At 49.7% G+C, this 17,885-nt stretch overlaps 1 protein-coding gene across 6 annotated transcripts in view; it reads left to right on the top strand.

The window, feature by feature from the left end:
- The window catches only part of CPNE1 (copine 1), a 677,094-nt gene that overhangs the window by 298,286 nt on the left and 360,923 nt on the right, over positions 1-17,885 (top strand). For all 6 annotated transcript variants that reach the window (XM_069652236.1, XM_069652233.1, XM_069652235.1 and 3 more), the window contains exon 5: positions 11,384-11,455. In XM_069652236.1, coding sequence (XP_069508337.1) covers positions 11,384-11,455 — 72 coding nt within the window. The remainder of the gene's footprint in view (positions 1-11,383; positions 11,456-17,885) is intronic.

Here is a 17,885-nt window from a genome sequence, read left to right as displayed (position 1 = left end):
GTTGGAATGCAAGAAGATCCTGGCTAAGGCCAGACTCCCTTTATGATGTCCTGCTACAAGGGAAGCGCTTTACAGTGTGGTGCAGCACGCAGAAGATCATGCCGCTACAGATAACTGTTCCACAGCACCCCCCCGTATCTATCACTGACTAAGGGGGCTGGGGGGGGGGGGCGGGTTTACGCCTCCATCAAGGTGCTTCTGGCTGCCATATCCAGGTACACATTGGCGTCAGGCAAGCTCTCCCTGTGGTCGCACAGGCTGGTAAAGTTCCTCAAGGATCTCTTCAGGACTTTTCTGCCGACGTAGGCTCCTGCTCTGGCTTGGGAACTGAACGTAGTCCTGTCTAACGTTATGGGCCCTCCATTTGAGCCGATGCACCAGGCCCCCCTGAAGTTCCTATTGTGGAAGATCGCCTTCCTAGAGACAATCCCCTCGACCAGGCGGGTCCGGGAAATTCGGCGCTCTCCTGCAAGCAGCCGTATTTGGCCTTGCACGCTACCAAGGTGGTGCTGCTGACTCGTCCCATCTTCATGCCAAATGTTCCATCGGATTTCACCTCAACAAGCCTTTGGTGCTACCAGTGTTCTTCCCGACCCCTTCTACGCCTGCTGAAAGGGCGATGCATTCGCTGGACGTTGCTTGTGCCCTCAGGTTCTAATGGGCACACACTAAAGATTTTTGCAAAATGTCTCCGCTATTTCTCAGTTTTGGACCTATGGGGCATGAGCAGGCTTCCATATCCAGGTGGCTTTCCGGCTGTATCATGCATTGTCATCGTCTGGCCAACAAATTGCTTCCAGGCTGGCTGAGAGCCCACCCCACCAGAGCAATCACAGCAACTGCAGTGTTTTGCTGTGGTTTCCCTGCTCGATATCTGCAGGGCTGCTATGTGGAGGTCCCCTTCATGAAATTCTGCGGTGCCGAAAGGGATTCCAGGGAGATGTCCTGAGTCGACCAAGCAGTGCTGCGCAACCTGTTTGTTTGAGGTGAGTCTGTTTCAGGGTTAAGTGTATTGCTTCTGTGAGCTTTTGCACCTCCCGTGGTTGTGTATATGTACTGCTGTACAATCGTATTCATGAGCATGTGAATCCATGCAAGACCCCATGCTGAAGAAAGAGCAAGTTACTTTCCTGAAACTCTTGTTCTCAATCATGGGTCTTGCATGGATTCACATGTGAACCCTCCCTCCTTCTCTTCTCTGGCCTTCTTGTTTCATACTGCCACTTCATGTGCACGAACAAATCTGAAGATGGCCACCAAGGGTGGAGCTTAGAGGACGAGTGTCTTTGGGAAGGGGTAGTATTGCACAAAGGACACTGATGGGCTATAGAAGAAATGAGCAATTTTAAGCTTAAAACTGCACTGCTTTTTTACCGAGGATTCCCAGCCTTATGACTGGGAATATTCATGACAATGTGAATCCATGCAAAACCCATGCTGGAGAACAAGAGGTACAGGTAAGTAACGTGTTCCTTACTTGGGATTTCCTGACCTGGCAAGGCAGGAAGAAGGCCAAACAACAATATGACTAAGAAGCAAGTGAAAATCTAGTGACGTGGCCATATGCAATAAACTTGAATGTTCTCACTAGAAATAATGCAAAAAATGGTAAAAATGTCATTGGCACATCTAAAAGTAACCAAAAATCCCAAGTGTAAAAGACTAGGGTGATATAAAAGTATCCCCACTGCACTGCATTGTAAAATACTGTTCAAAGGTTACATAAAAGGTAAAAGTGCAAAAAGGGAAACCTAGTTTCCCAGTACTGAGAGTCTGAAGGACTGATCAGTTTCCGCATAACAAAATGATCAACTTCCCTGTAAAAAGCAGGATAAAAGCAAAAGGTTTGGCTGTCCATAGAATATGTAGGGAAAGTTGCTAAAAGTGAAATCTTTCCCCACAGCGGTCGTACACTTTTCAACCTTTTTCGCTTCACCTCTACCCGTCGTCAGATTGACTTGCCATATTGAAACAAAGAGTAAAGTATAAACTACTATCTCTTACCTTCAAAACTATCCATGGACTTGCCCAGTGTTAGGGAGAATTCTCATTTATCTGCTAATTCCCTTCTACCTTAGAGACACCCAGCTCTTTTGCTGGACTTTAGGACTTTACATTTTTATTCTGGAGTGAGTGAGGGCTTTTTCTCATTCTTTAATGTATTTTTGATCTGATTTGGACTTTGTTTCTCTTTTGGTTTTGGAGTCTGACACACTCCATAGGCATCACCTTTTGTATTGTGACACCCAGCATGCTCAGTGCCTTGTCACAGAGAAGTCCCTTGTATTTATCTTAAGGTTTAACTAACTTCTCTTGGGTAAACTAATGTTCCCAAGAGTAGTAAAGTGAAATCGACCTTACTTGCCTGTTTTTCCTATGTAGGTCCAGTATACCCAATTTTATGTGGAAGTACTGGGGGGGGGGGGGTTACTTAGCAGCCCCTTTTCCTACTTGCTCATATAAATATTTTTATGTTACCCTCACTACTTTTAATGGCTGGTGGCAGTGGTTTAATTTTCCTACCATTGTGCGTTTATATCCCAGGCGGAATCCTCAGCAGCAGTAATGCCTCCATGGGTGCCCATTTTGTCAAAATGCCCCGGTCGTCTTTTTTCGCCATTTCTTGCTTGTAAGGTCTTTCTTGGGGTTTACTCTGCGCGCCAAACCACGTTTAACCCTTTTGTAGCCTCCAGCTCCAGTGTCTGGTAGGGCAGGAAGTGAGGGAGGTGCCCGAAACTCCCCGTCCTAAGTCTCCTTGGTTACCTGAATGCATCCAAAGGTGATTGGCTGGCTGGCTGTCCTTGGAGGACAGCGCCCTGCTGTGTGAGTGACAGCTAGGCTCTGACTGAATGGGAGAAACCTGCATAAAAGGCCATGTCTCTTGAACAGAAGGCAGAGTCGACCACTGGACGAAGAATTCGAAGAAAGAAACTGGAAGAGAAGCTTGCTGCAGTGCCAAAGCTCCATATTTCGTATCGCCTAGAGAGGCCTGGAAAGGACGACTTCTTCCCTTGGGTTGGTGGGACCAACTGACCCCAAGACTAACTTGACTGGAACCCCTTTCCCTGCTGCCTGTACTTCTTTGATGCTGCTGGAACCGAGTGCCAGGGACAGGAACACCAAAAACAAGTGCATCGTCTTCAAGGCAGACCCGAGCTCTAGGAAGATCCTAGGTAACCTCCCGAAGCAGGATGACCCAAGCCTGAGCCACCTCAACAGAGCGCTGGACCTCAGAAGAAAGGGAAGCCCACAAGGTGTCCAAGAACCGCAGTGGTGCTATTGACCGGTAGCTGAAAACGCAAAGTGTTGCTGATTTGAAAAGAGCCCTTTGCCGCTGCCTACCATCAAACTGCAGTGCAGGAGTCCTCCAGACGTCGTCCCTCTTGTCTCCACCACTAAGGCCCAGGAACTGCAGGACTGCAAGCTGAACAGACGCCAGCTGGATCCTCGTCTTCCAACCTAAGGTACTGTCTTGACTTAAGGGATACTTACCTCTTTGGTCTGTAGCTTGTCTGTCTCACTGGAGACTTGCAGTAGCTGCTTTTTCTGCAGAGTTGCTTGCAGCTTTGCCCCCCACAATCCTTTCTAGCTTGTGGCCCAACAGTTATTATTTTTACTACACACTCTCTAATAACATTGTGCAAGACTTTTGTGCTACCCGAACAAGTGCCTCTGCTCCCTAGACATTGTCCCAATTGACTTTGGCTGTCCTGGCTCCCTGCCGACTCTTCTAACCCATTGACTATGTGTTTAACTGTCCCTCATAGGTGAGATATAAGTTACTTGTGTTGCTGGGAAAGGGTTAAACTACACTGCAGTGGGAAGATTGCAAAGTATTCACATATTCTCCAGCAAGGGGTCTGGCATGGATTCACATGCTCATGAATATTCCCCGTCGTCAGGCTGGGAATCCTCGGTAAAGAAAAAACAAGTATCCGTTTCGTTTCTGATCTGTCTTTCGTAGTAGTAACCAATCACTGATCTCTGCGTCATACTGACCACAGCCAATGACTGCCCTCTACCTAAGCCCCGCCTCTGGCAGCCATCTTCAGATTTTTACCGCACGTTCAAGTGTTGGGATACTCGTGCTATTGCTCTCGAGCGTTAGTGCTATTTTTTCACGTTTTTCTCAAAAACTTCGATTTTTCGGTCAAAAAGAGCCTCAAGCTCCACCGTTTCTTCATCCGATCAACGGGGACCCGTGTCGGATTCGTCTACGCCCCTCAAGGGTGAAGATTTCGTCGAGCCACGCTTTTGGAGGACTCCAGAAGTTTCTCAGGCCCATCCCGGACATGGCCCAGGAGAAGGGACGCTCGACGCCCGGAAAGCTGTTCAGGGTCTGCCCTGGATGCCAGCTTCAGAATGTCTTTAAGGAGGACAAACACTGCTTTTGTCTTTACTGCCTACATGAGGACAAGACTCACGTGGAGAAGGACTGTGCGTTTTGCGGCACTATGCCGGAGCGGACCATGAAGGACCGCCATCAACGTCTCGCCAACTGGCTGGAAGGGAAGAGCCCGTCAGGCGAGAAGTAGAAGAAGAAGAAGAAATCCGAGCGGTCTTCTAAGACCTTTGAGGACGCCCCGGCGACGGGGGTCCAACACAAGGCCAAGCACCGCGAGTCCGCTGGCACCGGGAGCGCCGAACGGTCGGGCTCTACGGGCGCCAGGAAGGGCGCATCCTCCCCTGCACCATCAACCACGAGCCAATGCTCTGGTTCGGGTAAGAGGAAGGTCGAGCACCCGGCGAAGCTCCTGGAGAGGCCCTGGTCGAGCTGGAATTCCCCATCGGAGGGAGAGCGAGGCAGTGTCCCTCCCCACAAGGAGAAGGCGGTGAGCGCACCTAAGGTGGTGAAAGCCTTAATCCATCCGGCCAAGGCCTCTATCGAGACAGTCGCGGCAGCCCTGGCTCAGCCTATGGAGGCTACACCAGTGGTGGCGACGAGGTTTACGACGAGGATCTGCCGTCGTCACCTCCCACCCGGGCTTCCCTGCCCGACGAGATTGGATCGTTTCACTCCATGATCGCCAGGTCATCCGAGCTCTTCCAGCTCTGCCCGGAAGAGAAGAAGGAAGGTTTCCTTTATCAACGGCGCGAGGCCAAGAGGAAGACGGTCCTCTCCGTGCCTCTACTGGACGATATTTGGGATGAGGGCCTCGCCCTCCTCATGAACCCATCCACGACGCCGGCTAGAAGGGATCGGTACGAGAAGAAGTACCGGGTCCCGGACGCGGCCCCCTTGTGCCTCCGGGCACAGCCGACCCCGGACTCCGTCGTCTCCGCGGCGGCCAGGAAGAAAGCAGGGGGGGGGTGCGGCCTCTACGTCGACTTCCCCGCCGGACGGCGAGGGAAAGAAATTGGATACGATGGGACGCAGGGTCATCTCGTCTGCAGCGACGACGATTAAGGCGGCCAACGCCTTGGGTATCGTAGCCCGCTACGGCAGGGAGCTGTGGTACAAACTGGCCCCCCTGCTGGACTTCCTACCGGACGACGAGGGCGGATGCCCTAGAGATCTTGCAGGAAGGAGAGGTGGCGTCGGACCACGCCATTACGATTGCGACAGACATCGCTGACACTGGATTTGGCCAGTTGGGCAACGCCGTGTGCCTTAGGCGGCGTGGATGGCTCAAGGCTACTGACTTCCGTCAAGACGTGCAGACCAGAGTCTTGGCCATGCCGTTCGATGGAAACAACCTTTTTGGGAAAACAGTGGACGATTCCCTTCAAGCCATCAAAGCAGACACGGAGACGGCCCGGGCTCTTGGGGTTCTCCAGCAACGGCGGCCGCCCTTTCGGAGCGGCAGAGGCAAACAGGGTGCCTCCAAAGGTTCCGGCGGCGGATTTTCCACCTACCGTCAAGCGGCTCGTTCGTCGTCGCAGGAAGCTTACAGGGGACGAGGCAAGTCAGGCGGACCCCGCCGTCATCGCCAAGGACGTCAAGGCGGCAAAGCCTCGTCGAAGCAGGACTGAACCGGCCGTGGGGTCGGGCCCCCACCGATGCACCGTTGGGTGCTGGACGCCCTAGCCCAGGTTCACGCGCTCGAGTTTCAAAAGAGGTGCCCGCGCGTCCCCCCTGTGGCCAGGAAAGAACATCACGTCCCTCAACTTCTCTTGGAGTTAAAGGCAATGCTCAGGAAGGGCGCCATCGAGCTCGTCCCAAAGAGGCTTCGGGGCTCCGGAGTTTACTCGAGATACTTCCTCGTGAAGAAGAAGACGGGAGGATGGCGTCCCATCCTGGACCTACGACGACTGAAAAAATTCATCAAGGCACAGAAGTTCTGGATGGTCACCCTCCAACACGTCCTGGGTCAGCTGGAGGAGGGCTATTTCCTGTCGTCGTTGGATTTGGAGGATGCCTACTTCCATAATTCCCATCCTAAAGGGACACCGAAGGTTTCTCAGGTTCGTGGTCCAAGGGCGTCACTATCAGTTCAGAGCCCTTCCCTTCGGACTAAGGTCGGCACCCAGGGTGTTCACCAAGTGCCTCGCACCGGTGGCGGCGCAGCTGCGCCGAGAGGGGATCCACGTCTACCCCTACCTGGACGACTGGCTCATCCGAGCCAAGACGAGGGAGCTCGCCGTGGAGCACACGGCAAGGACCGTCCAACTTCTCACAGACCTGGGATTCTCCATAAACTACGCCAAGTCCCACCTGGTGCCCGCGCAAGAAGCACTGTTTCTGGGAGCGAAGCTCGACACAGTGTCGCTTCTGGCCTCTCCGTCGGAGGAAAGGACGAGTGCCATTCTGGGCAAGGTGCAGCGGATGCTGGTTGCGGACGCGGCCAGAGTGAGGTCCATCAAGTCCCTCCTCGGAATGATGTCTTCTTGCATTTACCTCATCCCCCTGTGCAGGCTCCGGATGCGCCTGTTGCAGGAGTTCCTGGACGCGCGCTGGATCCAGACGACTGGCAGCTTCGAGGAGAGGATCACACTCGACGAGAGTTTCCGACGAGCGATCCGGTGGTGGGGCACCCGCGCACATCTGACGGCGGGCATGGACTTCCAGACCCCCGGCCACCAGGAGACAGTGACCACGGATGCCTCCCTGGAAGGGTGGGGAGTGCACACTGAAAATCTGCACGCGAGAGGCCTTTGGCTCCCGACGGAGAAGTCCCTCCATATCAACGTCCTGGAGCTCCGTGCAGTGTTTTGGGCCCTCAGGTCCTTCCTTCCGTCCCTCAAGGGCAAGGTGGTGAGGATCTTCACCGACAACACCACCACCATGTTCTACATCAGGAAACAGGGCGGAACCAGGTCCCCAGCCCTGTCCAGGGAGGCGCAGGATCTGTGGCATTGGGCCGTCGCCCAAAGGATGTTTCTGGTGCCGTTTCATCTGGCAGGGATAAAAAACACCATTGCCGACTCACTCAGCAGGGAGCTGCGCTTGTGCCACGAGTGGGAACTACGACAGGATCGAGTGGACCGCCTCTTCCGATGGTGGGGCACACCCCAGATCGATCTGTTCGCGACGCCGACGAACTCCAAGTGCTGGAGGTTCGCAAGCAGGTTTCCCCAGCCGAGGAGCATGGGCGATGCTTTCTCGTTCCCCTGGGAGGGCCTGTTTCTATACGCGTTCCCTCCATTGCCATTGCTGATCCGGCTCATCAACCAACTCAAGAGGTCACGGTGCAGGATGATCCTCGTCGCACCTGCGTGGCCGAGGCAGATATGGTTCCCGCACCTTCTGGACTTGTCAGCGTCCCCGTCAATCAAGCTGCCAGTGGACGCGGATCTGCTCTCCAGGGAAGGAGGCGCCATCCTCCATCACGACCCGAAGTCGCTGAACTTGCAGGCTCCTGCAGCGTTAGAGTTTGGAGGATACGACATACCGGCCGACTGCAGAGAGGTTCTTGCAAAGGCCAGGGCGTCCTCCACTCTTAAATGCTACGGACACAAATGGAAGAGGTTCTCTGTCTGGTGCCACGCACAGAAGATTAACCCTCTGCGGATTACGGCTGCCCAAGTACTGCCGTACCTACTGACTCTGGCCAAAGCTGGACTGGCGCACGCGTCCATCAAGATTCATCTTGCTGCGATCTCCCGATACACCAGAACCACGGGGCGGACGTCTTTGTGGTCTCATCGTCTGGTGAAAGAGTTCATGAAGGGACTGTTCAGATCGTTCCCGCCGGTGAAGGCTCCGGCCCCGGCATGGGAGCTCAACGTGGTGCTGACCAAGCTCATGGGACCTCCGTTCGAGCCTCTGCACTCGGCTCCGTTGAAGTTCTTGTCGTGGAAATCAGTGTTTCTTTTGGCCATCACCTCCGCACGACGGGTGGGAGAGATCCTGGCCCTTTCCTGCAATGCCCCGTACTTGACTTTTCACGACACGAGGGTAGTGCTCAGGACGCACCCCTCCTTCATGCCCAAGGTGCCGTCGGACTTCCACCTCAACGAACCCTTGGTGTTGCCTGTTTTCTTCCCGTCGCCTTTGTCGCCGGCTGAAAGGACTTTGCACTCGCTGGATGTGGCTAGAGCGCTGAAGTTCTACGTGGACCGCACGAAGGGTTTTCGGAAGACGTCACAACTCTTTGTGAACTTTGGACCTGTCAATCAGGGGAAGGCTCTCTCGAAGGCTTCCATTTCCAGATGGCTCTCCGGCTGTATCATGTACTGTCATCGGTTGGCAAACCGACCCCTGCCTAGCCGTCCGAGAGCCCATTCCACCAGAGCGATCGCAGCTACCACGGCGTTCCTATCTGGTGTGCCCTTGCTGGACATCTGCAGGGCTGCTACGTGGAGGTCGACGCACACCTTCACGAAATTCTACTGCGTCAATCGGGATTCCAGGGAGGAGTCCAGGGTCGGCCAAGCAGTGCTGCGCAACCTGTTCGCCTAAGGTGAGCCTGGTGAGGAGGTAAGATTTGCTTAATGTTGAGTTTGATGTGATGCTTAATGTTGAGCCTTTGCCACCTCCCGTGGTTGTGCATGTGTGTACTGCTATGTATTCTTTATTCATGAGCATGTGAATCCATGCCAGACCCCATGCTGGAGAAGGAACAAGTTACTTAACTGTAACTGTTGTTCTCCAGCATGGGTCTGGCATGGATTCACATGCGAACCCTCCCGCCTACCCCTCTGGGGCTCTTCACTTGGTCATACTGCCACTTCACGTGCTACCAAATCTGAAGATGGCTGCCAGAGGCGGGGCTTAGATAGAGGGCAGTCATTGGCTGTGGTCCGTATGACGCAGAGATCAGTGATTGGTTACTACTGCGAAAGACAGATCAGAAACGAAACTGATACTGGTTTTTTCTTTACCGAGGATTCCCAGCCTGACGGGGAATATTCATGAGCATGTGAATCCATGCCAGACCCATGCTGAAGAACAACAGTTACAGGTAAGTAACTTGTTCCTTCAGAGAACTTGTTAACCTTTTTGCCTTCCCTAACCTTTTCCTTTCCCTCAACCTCGGTATTGTATTAATTGTTAAGTGATATATCAATGTCTGCAGTGTCCTAGCTATTGAAGTCACCTCCGGGTGTAGGAAGTCTGTGTGACATCCCAAAAGGGTATCTACTTGCTTAACTTGAACCTGAGGAAGTGTTGTTGTGAAGTGTATTTTTTATTGTTGCATATTGCTCTTTCTAAAGAAGGCTTATTTAAAACTGACTGTTCAATAATTTATTTTACTAGAAAACCTTGAGTATTTGTCTTATTTGGATACTGGTACCTGTTAATCTGTTAAATCTCTACAGCTCACATTTACCCCTCTTCAGATATGTCTGGCTTCTCAGTCAGTCTACCAACTTGTGTAGTACAGACCTATACCAATAGTTGGGTTACCTATTGCCAAGAGGACAAGGCTGGTGTAGTCTCCCACAGGGTTACTACATCCAATCTTGCCTAACATCCTACCCTACCAATCTGCTCATCTCACTCCCTGTTCTCCCCATCGTTAGTTACGATCATCCTTGGCTCACCTAGCCACTACTCAAGCCCTCTGCTCCTTCTCGTTTATGCACTCTCCTTCACCCCTCCTCTGAAAATACTCTTCCTCTCTGTATGACTCCAAATCTGCTACTATTTAAAGCCCCTTCCTTTCTGAAGAACTGGGTTTCTAGCACTCTACGTTACTCCATCACCCTGCTTCCCGCTTTCCCTACCCTCCTGGACAAGAATTCAGCCCTTTTCCATCATCCTTCAATCCTTAATTTAGCATTTCCACCACCGTCCTGTTCCTATGTTGTACTGCCCTGTCCTCGTCCCTGGTTTGTTCCCACCTTCCCCTGGAATTTCTGGTCTGCAAGTCACATTCACTTACCCCATTATCAAGGACCCATGTCCTCCGCTCTGTTAGCAATGTTACGTTTCGTACAGGTTTTTGTGCCAAAAATGCATTTCTTTGCTGGGATTTCCATAAATAAAATGTTCCATTCAGCCAGTTGTAATCTGGGGGCAGACCTGTGCATCTTCGACTCTATGGAGTCTTGATTAGGTTATCTTGTGTGCCAGGGTGTTACTATCGACATAGTTCAGGCTCGACAGGACAATAGGTGATTGCAGTGTATTTCTGGGGGAATGCAATGAAAGAGTATTTTCCGCAGGATTTTTAGATGGCTGAAAACTTGTTGGCTACAGAGGTGATCTGAGGACCCATAGAAGAATCTGAGTCAATGATTATATGCATTTAAATATTTGTTCTGTGTTTCAGGTATTCAGGCAGAGTGGGGCTTTTCGTGCCTACTAGTAAACTGGAAATGAGGACTTGCTTTCCAAATGTTAGCATTTTAGTCTTTTCTGGATTTACTAAGGGGTCGTTCTGTGCCATTCAGTGATCAAGTTTTGGGAATTTGGCAGTAGTAAACGAGTGATGTGGCATTTGAGATTTTAATGATTAACTATGTGCCATCTGCATAAGTATGATGGGAGAGCTTCAAAGATATAATAAAGGCTGGAAGTGGAGAAAGCTTTGGGTTGGAAAGTAGTATGAAAGAGAAGAACCTGGGATAACAACAAAGAGACTTTTCTTAACGTCTGATAAAAAATGTACCCAAGATGATGCATTGTGAGCGGTTTTCGAAAAAAGGATAGGATTTGTTCTAGAGCTGGATTCCTAATACTCAGGTTAATAAGTCAGTTTTTAGGAACATTGCAGCCTACCAATTCGAAGGCCACTGATCAATCCAGCAAAATCGCTGCTGTGGCACTGTCTTGGTCACCATTTTAAGTTGAGGTCATCCCAGAGTCAGAAACCTTGCAAATTAAAAACGTCTCAAGCGTTCTAATAATCCTTTTAACCAAGTCTATGGTATTAGTTTATCAACCTTGTATTCAAACTAGTGACTTGACTCAATCAGATTCACCTTGTTGTTTTATAGGTGCTATTGGCTTATTCACAATACTTACAACAATCTACTTTTGCATGTTTCAATACAGATTTGTGCAGAGGAAATTAAAGATACCAGGATTGTTGTTTTTGAAATTGAAGCCCGGAACCTAGACAAGAAGGTAATTTGTATGTTCACATTTGTTTGCTTATTATTATAGCTGTGCAGGCACACTACACAATGTGAATTAGCATTATATGTGGTTATTGTATTCTTGCTTATTGCTTTTGTAGAAATGGGAGTGGTGCTGTTTTCACTTCTTTAACAATGTTTGCAGGTTCCTAGCTCACTGCATGGATGGACAAAAAAAACAATATTACTGTTTGGTCTCTATTCATCCGATCGGATTGCAGTGAAATGTAACCCTCTATCGTCTCAAACTGTAGACCCCTTAGCTCTGTTCAGATTTAGAAGGTGAAAGAGAAATCATCGGCTTACAGATCGTTTACTGCTAATCTTTCAACCCAAAAGTAGAACCTTCGGGAGAGTAGAATGTAAATGGAGAAGATTCCCAAATCCTGAAAACACCCTTTGTCTTAAATTAGAAAGACAAAGGTATAAATCTGCCATTATCAAAGCTAAAGGTGTGTTGCACTCTATTCTTCTGCTAACTCACCACACAAATGTTGTAATAATATGGAAGGATTACTTCATCCATGTTCTACCTGTATTTAGTTTAACCCAGCAGTGGCATGGTGCAATAAATTAACTTTTTAGACAAATACACGATCCAATGCCAAATTAGTATACCAGTGCATGCCAATCCAATCCTTCCAATTACTTGATCCACTGATTGGATCCACTGATTGGAACAGTTGGTACCCTCTGTTTTGACAAAACAGAAAGGTGATGGCTGGAAGGTTTTGAATTAATCATAACCACGGGCAAAGCTCTGGGCAACCCTCCAGACCATCGTTTCTCAGCCTGCCAAGCCATTACAGAAGGGGAAAAACCATATGCAAATTAGGCTTGGTCCTACTCCAAAAGGGGCAGTCCAGCCTGAACTGCTAGGTCACATCCCTTCTGCACGAGACCACAAGCATCCCCAGACATGTTTCAGCCTTGTTGGGCGTCATCAGTGAGGAGTAGCTTGGGTCTCTAGGCCCAGCAGACTCGGGACCCACGTCTGGGCATACCCGTCCCACGACGGGGGCGAAGAACAGTGGTCTGGAGGGTTGCCCCGAGCAATGCCAGTGGTTAAGATTCAGTCTAAACCTTCCAGCCATCACCTCTTTGTTTTTGCCCTCTGTTTTGACACCTTTAAAATGATTTGAGTTTCTCCAGTATGGGGTCTGGCATTGATTCACATGCTCATGAATATTCCCCGGCGTCAGGCCGGGAATGTTCAGTAAAAGAAAAGTTTCACTTACAAACTATATTTCGAATGGATTGTGTCCTCCCACGTATTCTTCATCTTTGATGCACGTTTTGCCAGCTTTACTGCGTCGCAAATTTTTTCTTGGCAGAGGGCACTGGGCACGATGTGGCATCGGGTGTCCCTTGAGAGCAGCCGTCACGTGTTGACATCAGTAGTATAAGTAGCTTGTGCTGCGCCCGTTGGCTTCAGTTCCATTTTCCTGATAGCTTCGCTTCGAGTGAACAGCGTGGTTCGTTTTTTTTTTCTGAAAAAATGTCATCTTCTTCTTCGACCACTTTGACCCCAAAGTCGGGTTTTAAGAAATGTCACGAATGGGGGGCGAAAATATCGATGACTGATCCTCATTGTAACTGCCTTTTGGTGTTTGGGTTCCAGTCACCGAACCGAGGACTGCGGGTCCTGTCAGTCTATGACTGAGAAAACTCTCCGGGAACGCAAAGGTAAGTTAGCAGTGGGGAGGGAGGCTTTGAACGCTTCTTCGAAGAAGTAGAAAAAAAAATCTGGTGAGTTCAAAGACTCTACTCAATATAGACATTCGAAGAGGTCTCGATCGAGGAGTCGATCCAGACCATCCTCATTGCCTTCTTCCAAGAAGGCGAAAGACAACATTGTCATCGAATACCTCTCCTGAGGTTGTACAATGTCTGACTCAGTCGGATTCTCCCATCCCAGGAAATTGGATACCTTTAGGCAAGAGATGATGCAGGTCTGAAAATGCTGCCCCAACCCCCTCAAGAGTCTCGCAAGAACCAGAGCCCGTTCGCTCTGTTGGACAACGCAGGAAGGTCCGAAATTACCTCGGCTAAGACGGGTAGTAAATTGGAGGCTCGACCCGACAAAAAGCTCTTGAAGTCATCGACGCGTGAGTCGACGACTCCTCCGATACTGGCGAAAAAACAAAAACATCGAAGCCATTGATGATTTGGTCGACGCCATTTACGTCGACTCTGAAATTGAGAGATTTCTTGAAGACTCCTTCGACGGTGTCTTTGATTTTATCGTAGCCTTTAAACGGCGCAAGAAAAAATATTCAAGCCTGTACCAAAAAAATACTTTAAGTCAATGCCCTCCATTTAAGAGGATGATAGTGCTTCAGATGGAGATGTTCCTCCATTAGGGGTGAAGTTTGGCACTAGAGAAGTGTCTGAAGAGCTAATTGACCCAGAGTCTAAAATGAAAGATCTATTTGACTTCCTCCACTCTGCCAGTGGTGTGGATACATCCCCAGAGTTGGAGTTTGGTAATCCTGACCCATCTAACCACGCTGATTCAGGATATAGATATCTGGGGAACAGGGTTACGGAGTACATGAGCTGCAGTAGGGCTTCACCAACTTTCGACCAGGATGACATGACGGACATCCTGGACCAAGGTCCCCAAAAAGACCCTGTCTTACCTTTTCACAAGTCCCTTCAAAGGAAGGTGGTAGCTAACTCGGAAGCCCCAGAGTCTAGTCCTGCTGTCAACAGGAGTATTCCTAGGAAATATAGGCCCTCATCCAGTGACACAGATTATCTCAGCAAGCACCCTACAACCGAGAGTCTGGTAGTCCAGGCTGCGACTTCCACCAGGCAGTCTGCCTATCCCTCTATCCCCCAGATAGAGATGATAAAAAAGTGGACACATGGGCTCGCAAGGTTTTCACCTCGGGCAGTAAAGCCCTGAAGTCCACTAATGTTACCTGTACTCTGGCTAGTTTTATCTATACCCTGTGGGATTGTGTAAGTATGGCGGCTGAACACATTCCAGAAGGCGATGAAGGGGATGGATTTCTGAATTTAGTTAAGGATGGCAAGGAGGCGATGGGAGAATGTCTTCAATCAGGGCTGAATACTGCTGACAGTATTTGCAGATCCATGGCTGTGGGCATTGTGCTGTGCAGATTTGCATGTCTGAGGAAGTCTGGGTTTGCACCGGACGTGCAGGCCAGACGACTCAACATGCCCTTCGATGGCTCCAGGTTGTTCGGCAGCAAGGCAGACGAGAGTCTGGAGAAGCTACAGACCTTCAAAGCAGCGGCTAAGTCCATTAGCGTTGTCCTTTTTGCTTCCATTTCTCAGTTGGTAGAGGAAGAGGACAGGCAGTATAAAAGGGGGCAAATGAAATCCCCTCGTGGTGGACGAGATAAGGGTGCTAAAGCAGCCCCACCAGCGGCTTCTTTACCCTCAGCCGCTGCTGCAACCGTCTCTAAGCCACTGTGAGGCCTTGACCCACAAGACCCCGGTGGGACGCATAATCTCTCAGCATCTGAATGAATGGTGAGGCATTATTTCAGATGCTTGGGCACTGGAAACTGTAGCCCAAGATTACTGTCTTCCTTTTCTAAAAAGGCCTCGAGAACCGGTACTGTCAAAATTCGAGATCCGCACTGTGTTTAGGAATTCTGAACCTTGCTAGAGAAAGGTAGCAGAGAGGAACAAGCATTGGTATCCCCTTATTTTCCCATTCCCAAGAAGGAGGGAGGATTGAGACCCATCTTGGACTTAAGAAACTTTAACAAGTTCCTCAGGAAGGACAAGTTCAAGATGGTCACCCTTTCTCAGATCGTTCAGGCTCTCCATCTCCAAGACTGGTTTGTATCATTGGACCTTCAGGATGCTTACTTTCATGTGCCAATCCATCTCGGGCACAGAAAGTGCCTGAGGTTGGCTGTTGGTGGTTCTCATTATCAGTTTCGAGTTCTTCCATTTGGGCTGACCTCCGCCCAAGGGTTTTCACCAAGCTGAGGTTGTAGTGGCAGCAAGTCTCAGGAGAGGGGGGGGGGAGATTCACATCTACCCCTGCCTCGACGATTGGCTGATCAGGGCATGTTGTCCCGAACAGGCCCTGGAACATCTCCGCATCACCTGCCACTCCCTACACAGACAGGGCTTCTTCCTCAATTACAAGAAGTCCCATAGGATACCTTTCCAAAGACTCCAATTCCTCGGAGAGGTCTTGGATACTTCCACTGGGAAAGCCTCGCCTCCCGAGGTGAGAGCTCAACACATTCAGCAGATGGTAGCAAAGTTCCAGAATGCCCAACATCTTCCGGCCTTCTATCTTTTTTTTTTTTTTTTTAGGTTGCTCGGTGGCTCGATTGAGAATGAGCTCCCTTCAATGGGCTCTCAGAACCCAGTGGTCCCAGTTTTCGGGGAACGCAACAGATCATCTGCAAGTCCCGAGCAGTGTTGCTCAAGACCTAAATTGGTGGGCTTGCGAGGACAACATTCTCAGGGGAGAATATTTTTGGCAACCATGGCCGGAGATAACTGTAGTGACGGACGCATCACTCGCGGGGGGTGGAGAGCCCACACCAACAAACTGACAATCAGCAGTTGTTGGTCTCCATCCGAATCCAAACTACACATCAACCTTTTGGAGCTGAGGGCAATGAGAATAGCGCTGAAGGCCTTCCTGCCATTTGTACAGGAAAAGAATGTTCTGATGATGACGGACAACACAGTGGCCATGTACTACCTCAAAAAGAGAGGAGGCGTGGGGTCACTACCACTGTGCAGAGAGGCAGTGCAGCTCTGGTTCTGGGCAATACAAGAAGGAATCTCTGTCTGCAGTTCATCTAGCCGTAGAGCAGAACACAGCAGCGGATGCACTGAGCAGGCAGAGCAATCTCCCACAAGTGGGAACTAGCTCAGGAAGTCATTCAAGAGATCTTCACCCTTTGGGGGAACCCCCTCACGTCGGTCTGTTCGCGGTCGGTGAATCGGAAGTGCGAACAGTATTGCTTAAGGTAATTTCCTCTGAGGAGCTCTAGGGGACGCTTTCATTGTGGACTGGGAACTTCCACTCATGTACGCGTTTCCTCCAGTTCCCTTCATTCCTCATGTAATCAGGAGGTTGATAAAGTTCGGGAAAACCATGATCCTAATTGCTCCGGATTGGGCCAGGAGGACTTGGTACCCGGACCTTCTGGACATGTCCATCTGCCCTCCTATACATCTTCAACAAAGAGAGGATCTTCTCTTGCAAGAGGAAGGTCGGGTTCGCCATCCAGAGGTCAAGACACTCCGCCTTCACGCACAGTTGCTGAGATATAAGGATTCGGACTTCCCGGACAACGTAATGGAGATTTTGCTTTCAGCCAGTAGGCCAGCAAACAAATCCTTATACCGGTGTCGTTGGAATAGATTCAGTAACTGATGCAAGGACAAGAATGTGGACTGCTATGGTGCTTTCTTTTTTGCTGCATCTGGTCTATCTAAGGCTCCAGATTGGAACAATTAAAGGATACCTGGTGGCGCTTTCCATCTTTAAGCACTCCTCTGAGGAGGTTTCTTATTTCAAGATTCCATTAATTGTACAATTTCTGAAGGGACTCAATAACGTGTACCCTCCGGTACCCTTTATGTCCCTGCTCGGGATTTAAACCTTGTGTTAACATTTCTAACATGTATACCCTTTGAGCCTTTACATTCCTGCCCGTTAAGGCTCTTAACATTGAGGACTGCTCATCTTGTAGCACTAACATCAGACCGCAGGGTAAGTGAGTTGCAAGCTCTTTCATGCAAACCTCCTAATTCAACCTTTCATAAGAATAAAGCAGTCCTTAGAGTTAAACCACCATTCTTGCCGAAAGTAGTTTCTGACTTTCATTTGTTGCAAAAAATAACATTCCCAACTTTCTACCCCCTCCACCTTTGGGCAAAGAGGAAGAGAGATTGCATAGATTAGACCGAAAAAGTGCTCTGAGTGTTTATATTGCGAGAATGGCAAAATGTCACCATGATCAACATTTTGTGGGTTATACCAGTCCTAAATTAGGACTAGCTGAGACAAAACAAACTATTTCCCGGTGGCTTACACTGGCTATTGTAGAGTGTTACAAGATTGCTGTAAAAGACCCGCCGGAAGGGCTTCAAGGTCATTCCATGAGGGGTATAGCAGCTTCCGCTGCTCTTCAAAGGGGTGTCCCAGTGATTGACATTTGCACGGCTGCAGCTTGGGTGTCAATGCATACTTTTGTTAAGCACTACTGCTTAGATTCATCTTCAGCTCAAGAAGGCCTTTTTGCCAAGGCAGTCCTTCATTCCATTCATGATAATTCTAAATAGTACTCCCTCCTCCAAATTATCACTGCTTAGGGAGTCTATCAAAGATGAAGATTACGTGGGAGGACACAATCTGTTTGAAGAATAAGTTACTTACCAACTATAACGTTCTTTCGACTGGATGT

This window comes from Ambystoma mexicanum, chromosome 3p (assembly GCF_040938575.1).
Source record: "Ambystoma mexicanum isolate Mex_15411 chromosome 3p, UKY_AmexF1_1, whole genome shotgun sequence".
In the NCBI taxonomy this organism is placed as follows: Eukaryota; Metazoa; Chordata; class Amphibia; order Caudata; family Ambystomatidae; genus Ambystoma; species Ambystoma mexicanum.
The sequence above is the reverse complement of the archived record's forward strand: the minus strand, read 5'-3'. Positions and strand labels throughout refer to the sequence as shown.